The sequence below is a fragment of the Cyprinodon tularosa genome, unplaced genomic scaffold (assembly GCF_016077235.1).
Source record: "Cyprinodon tularosa strain WSP-4 unplaced genomic scaffold, ASM1607723v1 ctg978, whole genome shotgun sequence".
Taxonomy (NCBI): Eukaryota; Metazoa; Chordata; class Actinopteri; order Cyprinodontiformes; family Cyprinodontidae; genus Cyprinodon; species Cyprinodon tularosa.
Window position 1 is genome coordinate 128,438 of NW_024039760.1, and position 16,741 is coordinate 145,178.

General features: G+C 47.3%; 1 protein-coding gene across 1 annotated transcript in view; it reads left to right on the plus strand.

Moving 5' to 3' along the window:
* Positions 1–16,741, plus strand: part of LOC119777020 (neuroligin-4, X-linked-like) — a 43,630-nt gene that overhangs the window by 12,013 nt on the left and 14,876 nt on the right. Inside the window, exon 2 of the mRNA XM_038275756.1 lies at positions 4,553–5,237. Within this exon, the coding sequence (XP_038131684.1) occupies positions 4,787–5,237 (451 nt within the window). The 5' untranslated portion in view covers positions 4,553–4,786. The remainder of the gene's footprint in view (positions 1–4,552; positions 5,238–16,741) is intronic.

The window sequence follows — 16,741 nt, forward strand, 5'->3', positions numbered from 1 at the left end:
GGGACCAGACCCTGACCAGACAGACCGGATCTTGTATGGTTTCTATTGGCTCCATCAGCTCCTCGGTTCGTTCTCCAACCTGGGACCAGACCCTGACCAGACAGACCGGATCTCCTTTGGTTTCTATTGGCTCCATCAGCTCCTCGGTTCGTTCTCCAACCTGGGACCAGACCCTGACCAGACAGACCGGATCTCCTTTGGTTTCTTTTGGCTCCATCAGCTCCTCGGTTCGTTCTCCAATCTGAGACCAGACCCTGACCAAACGGACCGGATCTCCTTTGGTTTCTATTGGCTCCATCAGCTCCTCGGTTCGTTCTCCAACCTGGGACCAGACCCTGACCAAACAGACCGGATCTCCTTTGGTTTCTATTGGCTCCATCAGCTCCTCGGTTCGTTCTCCAATCTGGGACCAGACCCTGACCAAACGGACCGGATCTGCTTTGGTTTCTATTGGCTCCATCAGCTCCTCGGTTCGTTCTCCAACCTGGGACCAGACCCTGACCAGACAGACCGGATCTCCTTTGGTTTCTATTGGCTCCATCAGCTCCTCGGTTCGTTCTCCAACCTGGGACCAGACCCTGACCAAACAGACCGGATCTCCTTTGGTTTCTCGTCTGCCTGGCTGTGTGTTTCCTGCACGGGGCCGCCTTTTACAGCTGCTTTTTGTATCTCTGCTTCTGTCTCCTTGAACCCCAGTCGGCCTCGGCAGATGGCCGCTCACACTGAGCCTGGTTCTGCTGGAGGTTTCTTCCTGTTAAAAGGGAGTTTTTCCTCTCCACTGTCGCTACAAGCATGCTTAGTGTGGGGGATTGTATTTGAGTCAATGAGTCAATGCAATCAACTGGTTTTCCTTAGATAGAAAACTTTGTATCAATTTGACTGTATGATCTGGTTGAACTGTAAAGTGCCTTGAGATGACATGTGTTGTGAATTTGGCGCTATATAAATAAACTGAATTGAATTGAATTATTGGCTCCATCAGCTCCTCGGTTCGTTCTCCAATCTGGGACCAGACCCTGACCAAACAGACCGGATCTCCTTTGGTTTCTATTTGCTCCATCAGCTCCTCGGTTCGTTCTCCAACCTGGGACCAGACCCTGACCAGACAGACCGGATCTCCTTTGGTTTCTATTGGCTCCATCAGCTCCTCGGTTCGTTCTCCAACCTGGGACCAGACCCTGACCAGACAGACCGGATCTCCTTTGGTTTCTATTGGCTCCATCAGCTCCTCGGTTCGTTCTCCAACCTGGGACCAGACCCTGACCAAACAGACCGGATCTCCTTTGGTTTCTATTGGCTCCATCAGCTCCTCGGTTCGTTCTCCAATCTGGGACCAGACCCTGACCAAACGGATCGGATCTCCTTTGGTTTCTATTGGCTCCATCAGCCCCTCGGTTCGTTCTCCAATCTGGGACCAGACCCTGACCAGACAGACCGGATCTCCTTTGGTTTCTATTGGCTCCATCAGCTCCTCGGTTCGTTCTCCAATCTGGGACCAGACCCTGACCAAACGGACCGGATCTCCATTGGTTTCTATTGGCTCCATCAGCTCCTCGGTTCGTTCTCCAACCTGGGACCAGACCCTGACCAAACAGACCGGATCTCCTTTGGTTTCTATTTGCTCCATCAGCTCCTCGGTTCGTTCTCCAATCTGGGACCAGTCCCTGACCAAACAGACCGGATCTCCTTTGGTTTCTATTGGCTCCATCAGCTCCTGGGTTCGTTCTCCAATCTGGGACCAGACCCTGACCAAACAGACCGGATCTCCTTTGGTTTCTATTGGCTCCATCAGCTCCTCGGTTCGTTCTCCAACCTGGGACCAGACCCTGACCAGACAGACCGGATCTCCTTTGGTTTCTTTTGGCTCCATCAGCTCCTCGGTTCGTTCTCCAATCTGGGACCAGACCCTTACCAAACAGACCGGATCTCCTTTGGTTTCTATTGGCTCCATCAGCTCCTCGGTTCGTTCTCCAACCTGGGACCAGACCCTTACCAGACAGACCGGATCTCCTTTGGTTTCTTTTGGCTCCATCAGCTCCTCGGTTCGTTCTCCAATCTGGGACCAGACCCTGACCAAACGGACCGGATCTCCTTTGGTTTCTATTGGCTCCATCAGCTCCTCGGTTCGTTCTACAACCTGGGACCAGACCCTGACCAAACGGACCGGATCTCCTTTGGTTTCTATTGGCTCCATCAGCTCCTCGGTTCGTTCTCCAACCTGGGACCAGACCCTGACCAAACAGACCGGATCTCCTTTGGTTTCTATTGGCTCCATCAGCTCCTCGGTTCGTTCTCCAACCTGGGACCAGACCCTGACCAAACAGACCGGATTTCCTTTGGTTTCTATTGGCTCCATCAGCTCCTCAGTGCGTTCTCCAACCTGGGACCAGACCCTGACCAGACAGACCGGATCTCCTTTGGTTTCTATTGGCTCCATCAGCTCCTCGGTTCGTTCTCCAATCTGGGACCAGACCCTGACCAAACAGACCGGATCTCCTTTGGTTTCTATTGGCTCCATCAGCTCCTCGGTTCGTTCTCCAGTCTGGGACCAGACCCTGACCAGACAGACCGGATCTCCTTTGGTTTCTATTGGCTCCATCAGCTCCTCGGTTCGTTCTCCAATCTGGGACCAGTCCCTGACCAAACAGACCGGATCTCCTTTGGTTTCTATTGGCTCCATCAGCTCCTCGGTTCGTTCTCCAACCTGGGACCAGACCCTGACCAGACAGACCGGATCTCCTTTGGTTTCTATTGGCTCCATCAGCTCCTCGGTTCGTTCTCCAATCTGGGACCAGACCCTGACCAGACAGACCGGATCTCCTTTGGTTTCTATTGGCTCCATCAGCTCCTCGGTTCGTTCTCCAATCTGGGACCAGACCCTGACCAGACAGACCGGATCTCCTTTGGTTTCTATTTGCTCCATCAGCTCCTCGGTTCGTTCTCCAATCTGGGACCAGACCCTGACCAAACAGACCAGATCTCCGTTGGTTTCTATTGGCTCCATCAGCTCCTCGGTTCGTTCTCCAACCTGGGACCAGACCCTGACCAAACAGACTGGATATCCTTTGGTTTCTATTGGCTCCATCAGTTCCTCGGTTCGTTCTCCAATCTGGGACCAGACCCTGACCAGACAGACCGGATCTCCTTTGGTTTCTATTTGCTCCATCAGCTCCTCGGTTCGTTCTCCAATCTGGGACCAGACCCTGACCAGACAGACCGGATCTCCTTTGGTTTCTATTTGCTCCATCAGCTCCTCGGTTCGTTCTCCAATCTGGGACCAGACCCTGACCAGACAGACCGGATCTCCTTTGGTTTCTATTGGCTCCATCAGCTCCTCGGTTCGTTTTCCAATCTGGGACCAGACCCTGACCAGACAGACCGGATCTCCTTTGGTTTCTATTGGCTCCATCAGCTCCTCGGTTCGTTCTCCAACCTGGGACCAGACCCTGATGCATCTTTGCAAACAGCAGTTTTGTTTCCATTTTCTGCAGAGGAGAAGCATCCTCTTAGGAATTGTTTGTCATAAACTAGAGAAAACTTCAGTCTTCCTGAGGCTTAGATGGAGCTCTGGGATATTTCTTTCTTCTGAAACAGTTACTGGAGGTGAATTTCCTTCTCCATTCCCCTGTGAGTTGATTGATTGATAGCTATAGAGAGAATTTCCCAGGTAAGATAGAAAAAGGCCTAAGCTGGATTAAGGATGCAGCTACTGTTGCTCTGAATCATTATCATTGCTGCAGCCAGACCAGCCAAAACGTTACATTTATTTTCCTTTCCTGCAGTCAGAGTCATGGAAACATTTCTGTTCTTATGACTGGATCTATTGATCCCAGCCTTCTGATATATTTGGGCTGGAAGGGTTAGAATTTCAGACTCGCTTAAACAACCTGAGATAATGTGTTTGTGTTTGGAAATAGAAGCTGAGCTCTGACCCAAACTGTTCAGGATAAAGACGGCTAGAATTACAGACTGCCTGGCTGCTGGCCAGACCTCCAAAGAGAAGCATTAGTAGGTCACACGATTAGCTATAAGCAGTAATCCTGTGGTTATGGTGTTATTATCTCCTCTAAGAAGTCATGGATGAGAGATCCTTCTAATGTAATTATACCTGAATTAGCTTCCAAAGATATGAGCGGCTTCTTATCTGCCATTTTCTGTCTCCAAGCCTTTTCCATCCATCCTGACAGATATCTGCACTGCCCTTTTATAGATGGGCCTCCACGCTGCTAGCAGATATTAGCTTTGATTAAGGTTATTAATCCCACTGTACCTTTAATACGTCTATAGATGTTCTTCCCTGAAATGAGGCTTATGAAGATGTTTGCGTCTTCTCCAAACCCGTAATGTCCTGATCTGGACCAGAGCTGGTTCTGATCCCGATCCTGCCCTCACTGGGCTTCAATCATTGGCGTCAGTTCAGTTTATTTTGTATTCAAAGTGTCATCTCATGGCGCAGTGCAGAGATAATATCCTGCTATGCTACCATGTTGATGTTTTCGTCATCCACTGCTAGTTCATCCGGTAATATTTGGGTATTTGCTTTTCCTTCTAGGGAACTGGACCACACTGGACTCCAGGTGATCTGTTGGAGTGTTCTAGGCTTTTCCTGGACCGGAGGAGCTCATCATCTTCTGAGGCGCGCCCTGAGGATGGGGAGCTCAGAGAAAGCTACTGTTTTCGGCTGGGATTCCTTCACCCAGCTCTCAGTTTGAAGAAAAGCACCAAGTTCCCAGGAGGAGGATCCAGAAGCACAGCCTGCCAGGTTCAGGCCACGCCCACAGAGAGCATGTCCGTTTCAGTGGGGCCTTCATGGATGTGGTATCCCGAGGCCAGGGCCAGACTCCTGCTGTGGATGGGCCTGCTGTCTGTGTGTTTAGCTGCTGTCCATGCCCAGCAGCATCCGGTAGCCACCACCAACTATGGGAAACTGCGAGGAGTGAAGGTTACATTACCCAATGAGATCCTGGGACCAGTGGAGCAGTACCTGGGGATTCCCTACGCACTGGCTCCAACAGGGGAACGGAGGTTCCAGCCACCGGAACCACCTATGTCCTGGCCGGGAATAAGAAACGCTACTCACTTTGCTCCGGTTTGTCCTCAGTTCTTAGAGGACCGCTTTTTACTCAACGACATGCTCCCTGTGTGGTTCACCGCCAACCTGGATACGATAGTGAGCTATGTGCAGGAGCAGAGCGAGGACTGCCTCTACTTAAACATCTACGTCCCGACTGAAGACGGTAGGTCTGCCACTCACTTCTTCTGCTGCTTCTGTTTTCAGGTTAGAGACACTGTTTGGGTATCAGAAGCAGATTTAGTGATCCTGCTTTGATTAAGAAAAGTCTGTGTGTCCGCATTAAGGAAATGTCTGATGGTTCATAGTAGCAGTCTTCCATCTCGATGTCTTCAGTGTGAAAGGTGGCAAAGAAAACCTGAACTAGATGTCTCCTGAATGCTGGACAACCGATATCAAGGTTTAGTTAAAATCTGCTGCCGACATTAGCCATCCCTGCAGTCATTATCTGCATGATGGCTGTTAGAGTGGCTCAGGCTGTCAGTACATGACACCACAGTCAGAGCCAACACGCTAATTAAGGCTAGAATGGTTTGACTAAAGTGGTGACAGGTGTCCAGGAGCATTTTAATGGTCCACCAGTTTATTCTATCCAAACGGTAGTCATTAAACAACTCAAACCACAAGATCGGTCTGCCTTATTAGAGTTTATTCTATTTTCAGATGGTTTCTGTCTCTTGGGCAACAATATAAGCCATTAGCTTCTGTTAGTTTTAATGAGATGAATGTCCTGCAGTGCCATACTACCTTTAGGTGAAAAGCATTTGAATGTGGATCTGCTGATGTTCTCATAGAGTTTGTATTTTGGTTAATTCCCACCAAACAGGAGATGTTATTTAGACATTGGTTTTTAGGCCAAATGTCGTTGGTCCGTCATAGTCTGGATTTAGTCCAGAAATAGTTGTTGAAAATGGTCTGTTTGGTTTGGCCTTAGTCCAACGTCCAACGTTACAAACCCTGTTTTCAACATCTTTTCAATTACCTGGAAATTGCAGCTTTTCATTTTTCACTTTCCAACCAAATGTAGACGTCATTTGGACGTCAATCATGTCGTCTTTCAAATCAATTTTTGCTGGGTGGGATAATGTTGACTTAGTCCTTTGGTCTTCAGTTAGGGCATTGTTATTTATTATTGAAACACATCTAAGTGACTAGTTCTTTATGAAAATCGGTGAGTGAAAATGAGATAATTTTAAGACATTTAATGGGAAAACCAGGAGTTAATAGCGTGAGATATGAGACAGTAAAGCGTGAGAGGTATCCCAAGTACGGAAAAGATATGCATCACATGCCTTAGAGTCAGAAACATGGTCAGGACTGGGCTTAAGGCCGTAGTAATAAGGGGTTGAGCTCAGAACTAGACTCAAGGCAGAGGCCAGGGGCCATATAGAGGCTACACTAAATGCCAAGGTTAGGGTTAAGGCCACCTTTGGAGCTACAGCAAGGGCCAAGTTCCGAGTTAAGTTCAGAACAAGTGTCAAGATCAAACATAGACCCAGGGCCATTATTTGGGCTAGTGTCAGGGTCAAGATAGCGTCTGGAGTCAGGGTCACGATCAAAGCCAAAGTCAGAACTAGAGTCAAGGCAGGGGCCAGGGCCACAGTAAAGACTAGACTTAATGTCAGGGTCAAGACTAGGGTTAGAGCCATCGTCTGAGTTAGAGCAAGGGTCAAGATCAAAGTTAAGGTTAGAACTGGGATGAAGATCAATGCTATATCCAGGGCCCACTTTAGGGCTAGGGTCAAGGCCAAGATCAACGGACCAAGCCTGGGGTCAGGGCCAAGCCTGGGGTCAGGGTCGAGCCTGGGGTCAGGACCAAGCCTGGGGTAAGGGTCGAGCCTGGGGTCAGGGTCAAGCCTGGGGTCAGGGCCAAGCCTGGGGTCAGGACCAAGCCTGGGGTCAGGGTCAAGCCTGGGGTCAGGGCCAAGCCTGGGGTCAGGGTCGAGCCTGGGGTCAGGACCAAGCCTGGGGTCAGGGCCAAGCCTGGGGTCAGGGCCAAGCCTGGGGTCAGGGTCAAGCCTGGGCTCAGGGTCAAGCCTTGGCTCAGGGTCAAGCCTGGGGTCAGGGCCAAGACAGTAGTCAGGGTCAAGCCAGGGGTCAGGGTCAAGCCTGGGGTCAGGGTCGAGCCTGGGCTCAGGGTCAAGCCTGGGCTCAGGGTCAAGCCTGGGGTCAGGGTCAAGCCTGGGGTAAGGACCATCCCAAAAGCTTAATTTCAGTTTATTTCATTTGCTTCAAGGTGAAGTGTTTATGTTCTTCCCTGAAAGATGATATCAAGTATTGTCTTTTTATTTGGGTTTAGGTTCAGGACTTTGGATTTAGCTCCTTCCCTTGATCATTCCTTCCAATCAGGGCAATGCTTCAGCTTAGCTCCACAGCATGATGCTACCACTGCCTTGCTTGACAGTTTGTAAAATGTTTTTCATTGGAGAAGCCTTGACCTTGAATCTTTATTCAAGCCAATTAGCCATTACCATAGCGACCAAGCTGTAGATTAACTAAAAAGAGGATAACCTGTTGGTTCGTAGAGTAACCAGCCTCCCAGTCTGTGGGAATGGGACCTGCTTTATCCTGGACTGGTTCTTCACCAGTTTCTAGTTCATGTCAGGCTGGATCCTTGCTGGTTGATGGTCTAACACCTCCCAGCTATTAGCTAAGGATAGCCTGACATGCTAAGACCTATAGTATCCCATCAGTTTCTGATTTATTTCTTTAATATCTACATTCTAGCATGTTCATCCTGCTGCATCCACATGATCACAGCCACCTGTTGGCAGGAAACCAAATCTGAGATCTTCTTCCAGAAGAATCCAATAGATTCCTCTAGTTGAGTAGCTATTCAAACAGAACATGGCCTCCTGTCTGTGATTGACGGAGGTATTATGCAGTGTTTTAACAGCAGTCTGCAGCATGAAGCAGCAGCAGGGAGCATATCCACCTTTCAGGCTGGGCTTCTCCACCCTGAGCAGGAAATCGTCATTTGTTCATTAAACACTTCCTGTGTGTGTTTTTTTTTTGTTGTTGTTGTTGAGAATCACGAGTGCCTCTGATGATTTCATAAATATTCAGGTTCATTTAACAGGGGGAAAATTTTATGCTGAACCAGTTTTGCCATAAGAATTAACCTAAATAGACATAAACTTAATTTTATGTCCAAACTATTATTTGGTCCAAGAATAAACAGAAACATACAAATAAAAAAAATCCAATGAAATCGCATGAAAGGCAATATGTGGCCTAGTTGGACTCATCTTCTTTCAGGAACAATCCATCCTCTGCTTCACACCTGGATTCTCCTCTTCAGATCAATCCATTTTCTGCTAAATGGTAAATGTCCTGTACTTATATAGCGCCTTTATTCAAGTCAGGAGACTTGACCAAAGCACTTTACACTACATTCACCCATTCACACACACACTCACACACTCATGGTGGCAAGCTACATTGTAGCCACAGCTGCCCTGGGGCACACTGACAGAAGCGGGGCTGCCGTACACTGGCGCCACCCTCTGACCACCATCAGTAGACAATGCAGGTGAAGTGTCTTGCCAAAGGACACAACGACACTGAAAGTCAGAGTCGGGGCTTGAACCGTCAATCCTTCGATTTCAGGGCAAACTCCTACATCCAACACCGCTGTCGCCCTGCTCCACACCTGGATCCCCCACTCTCAAATCCATCCATCTTCTAATCCAGACCTGGTCATCCTCTTTTAGATCCATCCATCCTCTGCTCCACACCTGGATCATCTCCACTCAGAGACAACCATAGCCTTCAGCTCTGTGCCATCAGTATAACAGTGGAAATTAATCCCATGCTGTCTAATAACTCTACCGATTGGGAGCATGTATAAAGTAAAGAGAATTGGTCCTAGCACTGATCCCTGTGGTACTCCACAGGTAACCTTTGAGCATGAGGAAGATCTATCATTAAAATGAACAAACTGAATTCGATCAGATAGATAAGATTTAATATTTAATATTCAAGTCTTTCTAAAAGAATATTCTGATCAACTGGATCAAATGCAGCACTGAGATCCAACAGGACGAGCACAGATACAAGTCCATTATCTGAGGCCATGAGAATATCATTAGTGACTTTCACCAGAGCTGTTTCAGTGCTATGATGAGCTCTAAAGCCAGACTGAAACTCTTCAAAAAGTTCATTATGGTGGAAGTGATCGCAAACTTGTTTGGCAACTACTTTCTCAAGAATTTTGGATAAGAAAGGAAGATTGGATATAGGTCTATAATTGACCAAGTCATCTGGGTCAAGAGACGGTTTCTTAAGCAGAGGTTTAATTACAGCAACCTTAAAAGCTTTAGGTACATATCCCTGTAACAGAGATAGATTAATCACATCTAGAATGGAGGAGGAGATCAAAGGGAATACCTCCTTAAATAACCTGGTTGGAACTGGATCTAACATCCAGGCTTAGATGAAGACAATAATTTAGCTTATTCAGAAAGTTCAACTGGATCAAAGCAGTCTAAACCCAGTTCAGATTCCATGACTACCTCAGGTACAATCGCGGTTAGAGGAGTGCTTATCATCTTATTTTTAATAAGATCAATCTTATTTATAAAGAATCCCATAAAATCATTGCTGCTAAGAGCAGGTGGAATGGACGGTTCAACAGAGCTATGGCTCTGGGTGAGTTTGGCAACTGGATTAAAAAGAAATCTAGGATTATTCTTATTCTCCTCTATTAATGAGGAGAAGTATGCTGCTCTTGCTTTACAAAGGGTCCTCTTATACAGCAGTAAACCATTTTTCCAGACTAGGAAGGACTCTCGCAGGCCTGTGGAGCGATGTTTTCTCTCCAGTTTCCTAGCATTTTGCTTCAAAGTCGCAGCTCTGCATTAAACCAAGGAGCAAGCTTTCTATTTTTAACGGTTTTCATTTTCAAAGGAGCTGCGTTGTCTAAGGCAATACGCAGAGAACTAGCAACCCCATCAACAAAATCATCAACCTGTGAAGGAGAATAAGCTATGCTTTTGCACTCTGCAGCACTGCTCAGCGACACAGAGGAGAGAGAAAGTGAAGCAGATTCTTTAAAATGTATAACTGCACTATCTGATAAAGATCTACTAAAATTGAACCTTCTTTTGGGGGAGGAGAACTCTGTTAAAGTAATCCTGAAGGTTATTAGAAAGTGGTCAGAGAGGACAGGGTTGTGAGGAAATCCTGTTATTTCTTCACATTCTATGCCGTATGTCAGCACAAGATCCAAAGTATGAAGATGAGAATGCGTGGGACTATTCACATTTTGAACAAAGCCAATAGTGTCTAAGATAGCATTAAAGCCTGCTCTTAAGCTATCGCCTTCAATGTCAGCATGGATGTTAAAATCTCCCACTATGATGACCCTGTCAGTGTTTAATACCAAATCAGAAAGGAACTCTGAAAACTCATCTAAAAATTCAGAGTAAGGACCTGGTGGACGATACAAAGTTACAAAAAGAAGAGGTTTTCTTGCCTTGAAATTTGGATCAGGGAAATTAAGGGTTAAATGATCAAAGAGTTGTAGGTATTAACTGTTTTGGGAGTAATCAGTAAGTCAGACTGGAAGATTGTTGCTACTCCTCCTCCTCGCCCAGAACTTCTGGGGATGTGAAAATTTAAATAGCTTGAAGGAGTTGCCTCGTTTATGCTCACATAATCCTCTTGCTGCAGCCAGGTTTCTGAAAGGCAACACAAGTCAATGTGATTATCACAATCAAGTCATTAACTAGCAGACTTTTAGAGGAAAGAGATCTTATGTTAAACAGACCACATTTAATCAGTTTAACTTTTTCCCCAATTGGAGTTATTTTGATTTTAATTAGATTATCATGATTTACTCCTTTGGGAATCTTTGCTAATTTATTAGATTTTGGTCGTGGGCAAGACACTGTCTGGATGGAGAAGAGCTAATATCAGAGAAAGAGAAGGAAATGTCGTGTGTTTTCTTGTCTCTTAACATCTCCATCCGTGCAGTCAGAGATAGAGAAGAACAGCATCCTAATAATGCGAGACAGCAGGTGGTTTCTGTCTCTGCTGCTCAAGCTGCAGTTGACCCTCAGTTGACCTTTTTAGAAATCCAGCGTGAGGTCAGACCATGGGCCGGTCATCTAACAGCGCAACCCCTTCCTTTTCCTCCTTCTCAGTGTTTGATAAAGCCTGGGCCCCGTACGCACAGAGGCCCTCAGGCTAAATGAAGGAGGCTCTCAGTGAAGACATTTTAGTAACATTTTAGCAGAATTTCATCTGAGAGAAAAGTTTTCCTTAAAGCCCCAAAATCCTTCAGAGCTCATAAAGTGGAGAAATGTTAGCGAAGAGAGGCTCGATAATCCCAGATAGATCAACTCAACTTTATTAGGTACACCTCTCCAGCTGCTCCTTTATGCCCATTTCCAACCAGCCAATCACAGGACAGGCAGGGTTATCAGGAGAGGATGTTGTTCTGGTTTGATTAATGATTAATTCTGAAGAACTCATTTAAATATTAACAGCACTGGTTGATAAGTTAATAATTAATCTGACTTGTTGATCTAATCATTAAAGCTGCGTCGGGCCGTCCTGAGGTCCAGATAATAATGAGGATCCTTGTTCAGGACTGTGATTGGGTGCCTGAATTCAGCCGGGCCGTCCTGAGGTCCAGATAATAATGAGGATCCTTGTTCAGGACTGTGATTGGGTGCCTGGATTCAGATGGGCCGTCCTGAGGTCCAGATTATAATGAGGATCCTTGTTCAGGACTGTGATTGGCTGCCTGGATTCAGCCGGGCCGTCCTGAGGTCCAGATTATAATGAGGATCCTTGTTCAGGACTGTGATTGGGTGCCTGAATTCAGCCGGGCCGTCCTGAGGTCCAGATTATAATGAGGATCCTTGTTCAGGACTGTGATTGGGTGCCTGGATTCAGATGGGCCGTCCTGAGGTCCAGATTATAATGAGGATCCTTGTTCAGGACTGTGATTGGGCTGCCTGGATTCAGATGGGCCGTCCTGAGGTCCAGATTATAATGAGGATCCTTGTTCAGGACTGTGATTAGGTGCCTGGATTCAGCTGGGCCGTCCTGAGGTCCAGATTATAATGAGGATCCTTGTTCAGGACTGTGATTGGGTGCCTGGATTCAGCTGGGCCGTCCTGAGGTCCAGATAATAATGAGGATCCTTGTTCAGGACTGTGATTAGGTGCCTGGATTCAGCTGGGCCGTCCTGAGGTCCAGATTATAATGAGGATCCTTGTTCAGGACTGTGATTAGGTGCCTGGATTCAGCTGGGCCGTCCTGAGGTCCAGATTATAATGAGGATCCTTGTTCAGGACTGTGATTGGGTGCCTGGATTCAGCCGGGCCGTCCTGAGGTCCAGATAATAATGAGGATCCTTGTTCAGGACTGTGATTGGCTGCCTGGATTCAGCCGGGCCGTCCTGAGGTCCAGATTATAATGAGGATCCTTGTTCAGGACTGTGATTGGGTGCCTGGATTCAGCCGGGCCGTCCTGAGGTCCAGATTATAATGAGGATCCTTGTTCAGGACTGTGATTGGGTGCCTGAATTCAGCCGGGCCGTCCTGAGGTCCAGATAATAATGAGGATCCTTGTTCAGGACTGTGATTGGGTGCCTGGATTCAGATGGGCCGTCCTGAGGTCCAGATTATAATGAGGATCCTTGTTCAGGACTGTGATTGGCTGCCTGGATTCAGCCGGGCCGTCCTGAGGTCCAGATTATAATGAGGATCCTTGTTCAGGACTGTGATTAGGTGCCTGAATTCAGCCGGGCCGTCCTGAGGTCCAGATAATAATGAGGATCCTTGTTCAGGACTGTGATTGGGTGCCTGGATTCAGATGGGCCGTCCTGAGGTCCAGATTATAATGAGGATCCTTGTTCAGGACTGTGATTGGGTGCCTGGATTCAGATGGGCCGTCCTGAGGTCCAGATTATAATGAGGATCCTTGTTCAGGACTGTGATTGGGTGCCTGGATTCAGATGGGCCGTCCTGAGGTCCAGATAATAATGAGGATCCTTGTTCAGGACTGTGATTGGGTGCCTGAATTCAGCCGGGCCGTCCTGAGGTCCAGATTATAATGAGGATCCTTGTTCAGGACTGTGATTGGCTGCCTGGATTCAGCCGGGCCGTCCTGAGGTCCAGATTATAATGAGGATCCTTGTTCAGGACTGTGATTGGGTGCCTGGATTCAGCCGGGCCGTCCTGAGGTCCAGATTATAATGAGGATCCTTGTTCAGGACTGTGATTGGGTGCCTGGATTCAGCTGGGCCGTCCTGAGGTCCAGATAATAATGAGGATCCTTGTTCAGGACTGTGATTGGCTGCCTGGATTCAGCCGGGCCGTCCTGAGGTCCAGATAATAATGAGGATCCTTGTTCAGGACTGTGATTGGCTGCCTGGATTCAGCCGGGCCGTCCTGAGGTCCAGATTATAATGAGGATCCTTGTTCAGGACTGTGATTTGGTGCCTGAATTCAGCCGGGCCGTCCTGAGGTCCAGATTATAATGAGGATCCTTGTTCAGGACTGTGATTGGCTGCCTGGATTCAGCCGGGCCGTCCTGAGGTCCAGATTATAATGAGGATCCTTGTTCAGGACTGTGATTGGCTGCCTGGATTCAGCCGGGCCGTCCTGAGGTCCAGATTATAATGAGGATCCTTAATCAGGACTGTGATTGGCTGCCTAGATTCAGCCGGGCCGTCCTGAGGTCCAGATTATAATGAGGATCCTTGTTCAGGACTGTGATTGGGTGCCTGAATTCAGCCGGGCCGTCCTGAGGTCCAGATTATAATGAGGATCCTTGTTCAGGACTGTGATTGGCTGCCTAGGATTCAGCCGGGCCGTCCTGAGGTCCAGATTATAATGAGGATCCTTGTTCAGGACTGTGATTGGCTGCCTGGATTCAGCCGGGCCGTCCTGAGGTCCAGATTATAATGAGGATCCTTGTTCAGGACTGTGATTGGCTGCCTAGGATTCAGCCGGGCCGTCCTGAGGTCCAGATTATAATGAGGATCCTTGTTCAGGACTGTGATTGGCTGCCTGGATTCAGCCGGGCCGTCCTGAGGTCCAGATTATAATGAGGATCCTTGTTCAGGACTGTGATTGGCTGCCTAGATTCAGCCGGGCCGTCCTGAGGTCCAGATTATAATGAGGATCCTTGTTCAGGACTGTGATTGGGTGCCTGAATTCAGCCGGGCCGTCCTGAGGTCCAGATTATAATGAGGATCCTTGTTCAGGACTGTGATTGGCTGCCTAGGATTCAGCCGGGCCGTCCTGAGGTCCAGATTATAATGAGGATCCTTGTTCAGGACTGTGATTGGCTGCCTGGGTTCAGCTGGGCCGTCCTGAGGTCCAGATAATAATGGTCTAATTTGGTCTCAGGTTTAGCTGCTTTCAGTAAAGCTCAGACTGACTAATGGGGATTTAGTTTGCCGGGTTCCAGACATTGATCACTTAAATGAAGAGGAATCATTTTCAAACCATTTCTGGCTTTTCTTCCGTCTCTCCACTCAGTGGGAAATGATCCAATCTGCTGCGGCCGATTGGACCTCTGGCCGCTGGAATGGTTGCGAGCAGCAGAGCTGTGATCCTGCAGACCTTCTGTCATCATCTGGAGGGTCTGCGGCACTCAGAGAGCCTCTGAAAGGCGCTGAGTGAGTGAGAGACAGACTGAGGGAGGAGCAGGAGGTCAGAGCCAGGCAGAGGAGCAGTGGGAAGCTCCCGCTCTGCTCTCACTTTGATGCAGTCAGGCGGCGTTCCACTTTGCCCTGGAAGAGCGCAGCATCGGAGACGTTTACAGATGTCCTCTGATCCATTAAAGGTGCTGCAGCTGGAATAGAAGAGCGTTAGCAGCTTAGTTAAAGAGTCCGCTCCTGTTCGCTACGTCTCTGCTTAAATAAGAAGTTTATTATATTTATAGAAACATGACAAAGATGCTTCTCTGTATTCCCAGTCAGTCTAAACTGGGATTACTGGTGTGCACCCTTCTATCTTCTTATGCTAAGCCATAGATCTGTTATTCTTATTATCTATCAGAGAACTGTATCTGTGAAAATCCCACCGATGCAGACGGACATAGTTTCCCACCATTCAGAGCCGCTGAGAGGCTGCAGGACTTCAGGGTGTGAAAACTTTTGCAGGTTTCATTTATCTAGGTTGAGGTGTTTATTCTGCAGGTGGCAGACCTGCAGTGGGTGTGGCCTGAGCGTCCATGCTCAGCCTGAGAAGCAGCTCCTCCGCAGCAGAAACCAGGATGTCCCGCTGCGTGAAGGCAGTGAAACCAGAGGCATTGATAGAAAAAGGGTGAGCAGCGCAGGTCTCATCCTGCTGGTTTTTAAGGCCTCCAGATGTTCCTACCTGCAGACAGACCCAGATGTGAACCTCTGCTCCAGCTGTGTCCAGCCAGTGGCCGTTAGCATGGGGTCCAGCGGGGACGCCACAGGGTTCCAGCTTTAGGAGGACATCTTTGCTGGGTGATCAAGTGTCATAAGGTGGAGAAGCTCCACCTTCAGAGGCATTAGCTTTGGTGTAGCATTGCTAGCTAGGTTCTGGGTGGGAGAGTTGGATCTATTGATGGCCCTGATGATGGTAAAGCCCCTAACCCTAAAACCCGTCTATCAACTGCCCTTCTGTCCGGTCCTCACCTGTCTTTGCAGTTCTTCCTTCATTCACTTTTGCTCATAACACCTTGATAAGTTTAAAAGCTCCCTGTATTTATTATAAAGCAGTGTGTGTTGGGATGTTGTAAGCTATAAATGTTCTGATGTTGCCTCAGTCAGGCTCTATCTCTCCGTCTGAGGACATTAAATACATTTGAACCTTGTGCATTTATAATAGTAATAATAACTGTTATGTCCAACTACATGGCTTAGAATCTCATCTTCCTTTGAAAGCCACTCCTAGCCTGCCTGTTCAACAACCAATCTGCCCATTTTAACCATTTCGTGTAGCATCTCTGCAGGTCGCACGTCAACTGATTGCATGAACCGGTGGTTCGATGTTGAGTTGTTATGTTTTGATTATCTGGGTTAATATAAGCTGATCTGATTCTCTCAGTAGAGGAAATACAGACGTATAAATGAGTCCACTCATAAAAAGCATCAGCAGTGAGGGTTTAAAGCAGGTATATCCTGTGACCTACTTTGAAAAGAGATGCTGTGATCGTTTTCTGTTGGAGGGATGGAATTTCTGAATATGTGCTGCAGGCTGGGTGCTGTGGGGCGCCACCACTGTGCAGAGAGACTGTAGGAAGATGATTATTTGGATTCGCTTCGGCTTAATGAACTTAATACACCAGAAAATAACGCTGTTTCAGAGCCTCACATCTGTTTGAACCTCAGAGAAAATGTGTTTTCCCACCTTAGGCATGAAATCCCAATGTGTTCCTGTATAAACATAATAAACCACATTTTTCCAGTTGCTTTTTACTGAGTGTAAAATAACTTATAATTTGATTCTAAATGATAATATTCTGACTGACAGGCGGCCTGTATAAATCCTGAAAATACTCTTTAACATTAGCATTAAATCAGCCTTTTTATTGTCCTACTCATCCTTTAAACATTTAACAAACAATAATCTAATATTTGTTATTATCCAAACATTTAAAGCAGTTTGTCATTTAACAGGGTTGAATAAATGAAAATATTGAATCAACTTAGAATTAAGTTTCATTAAAATGACT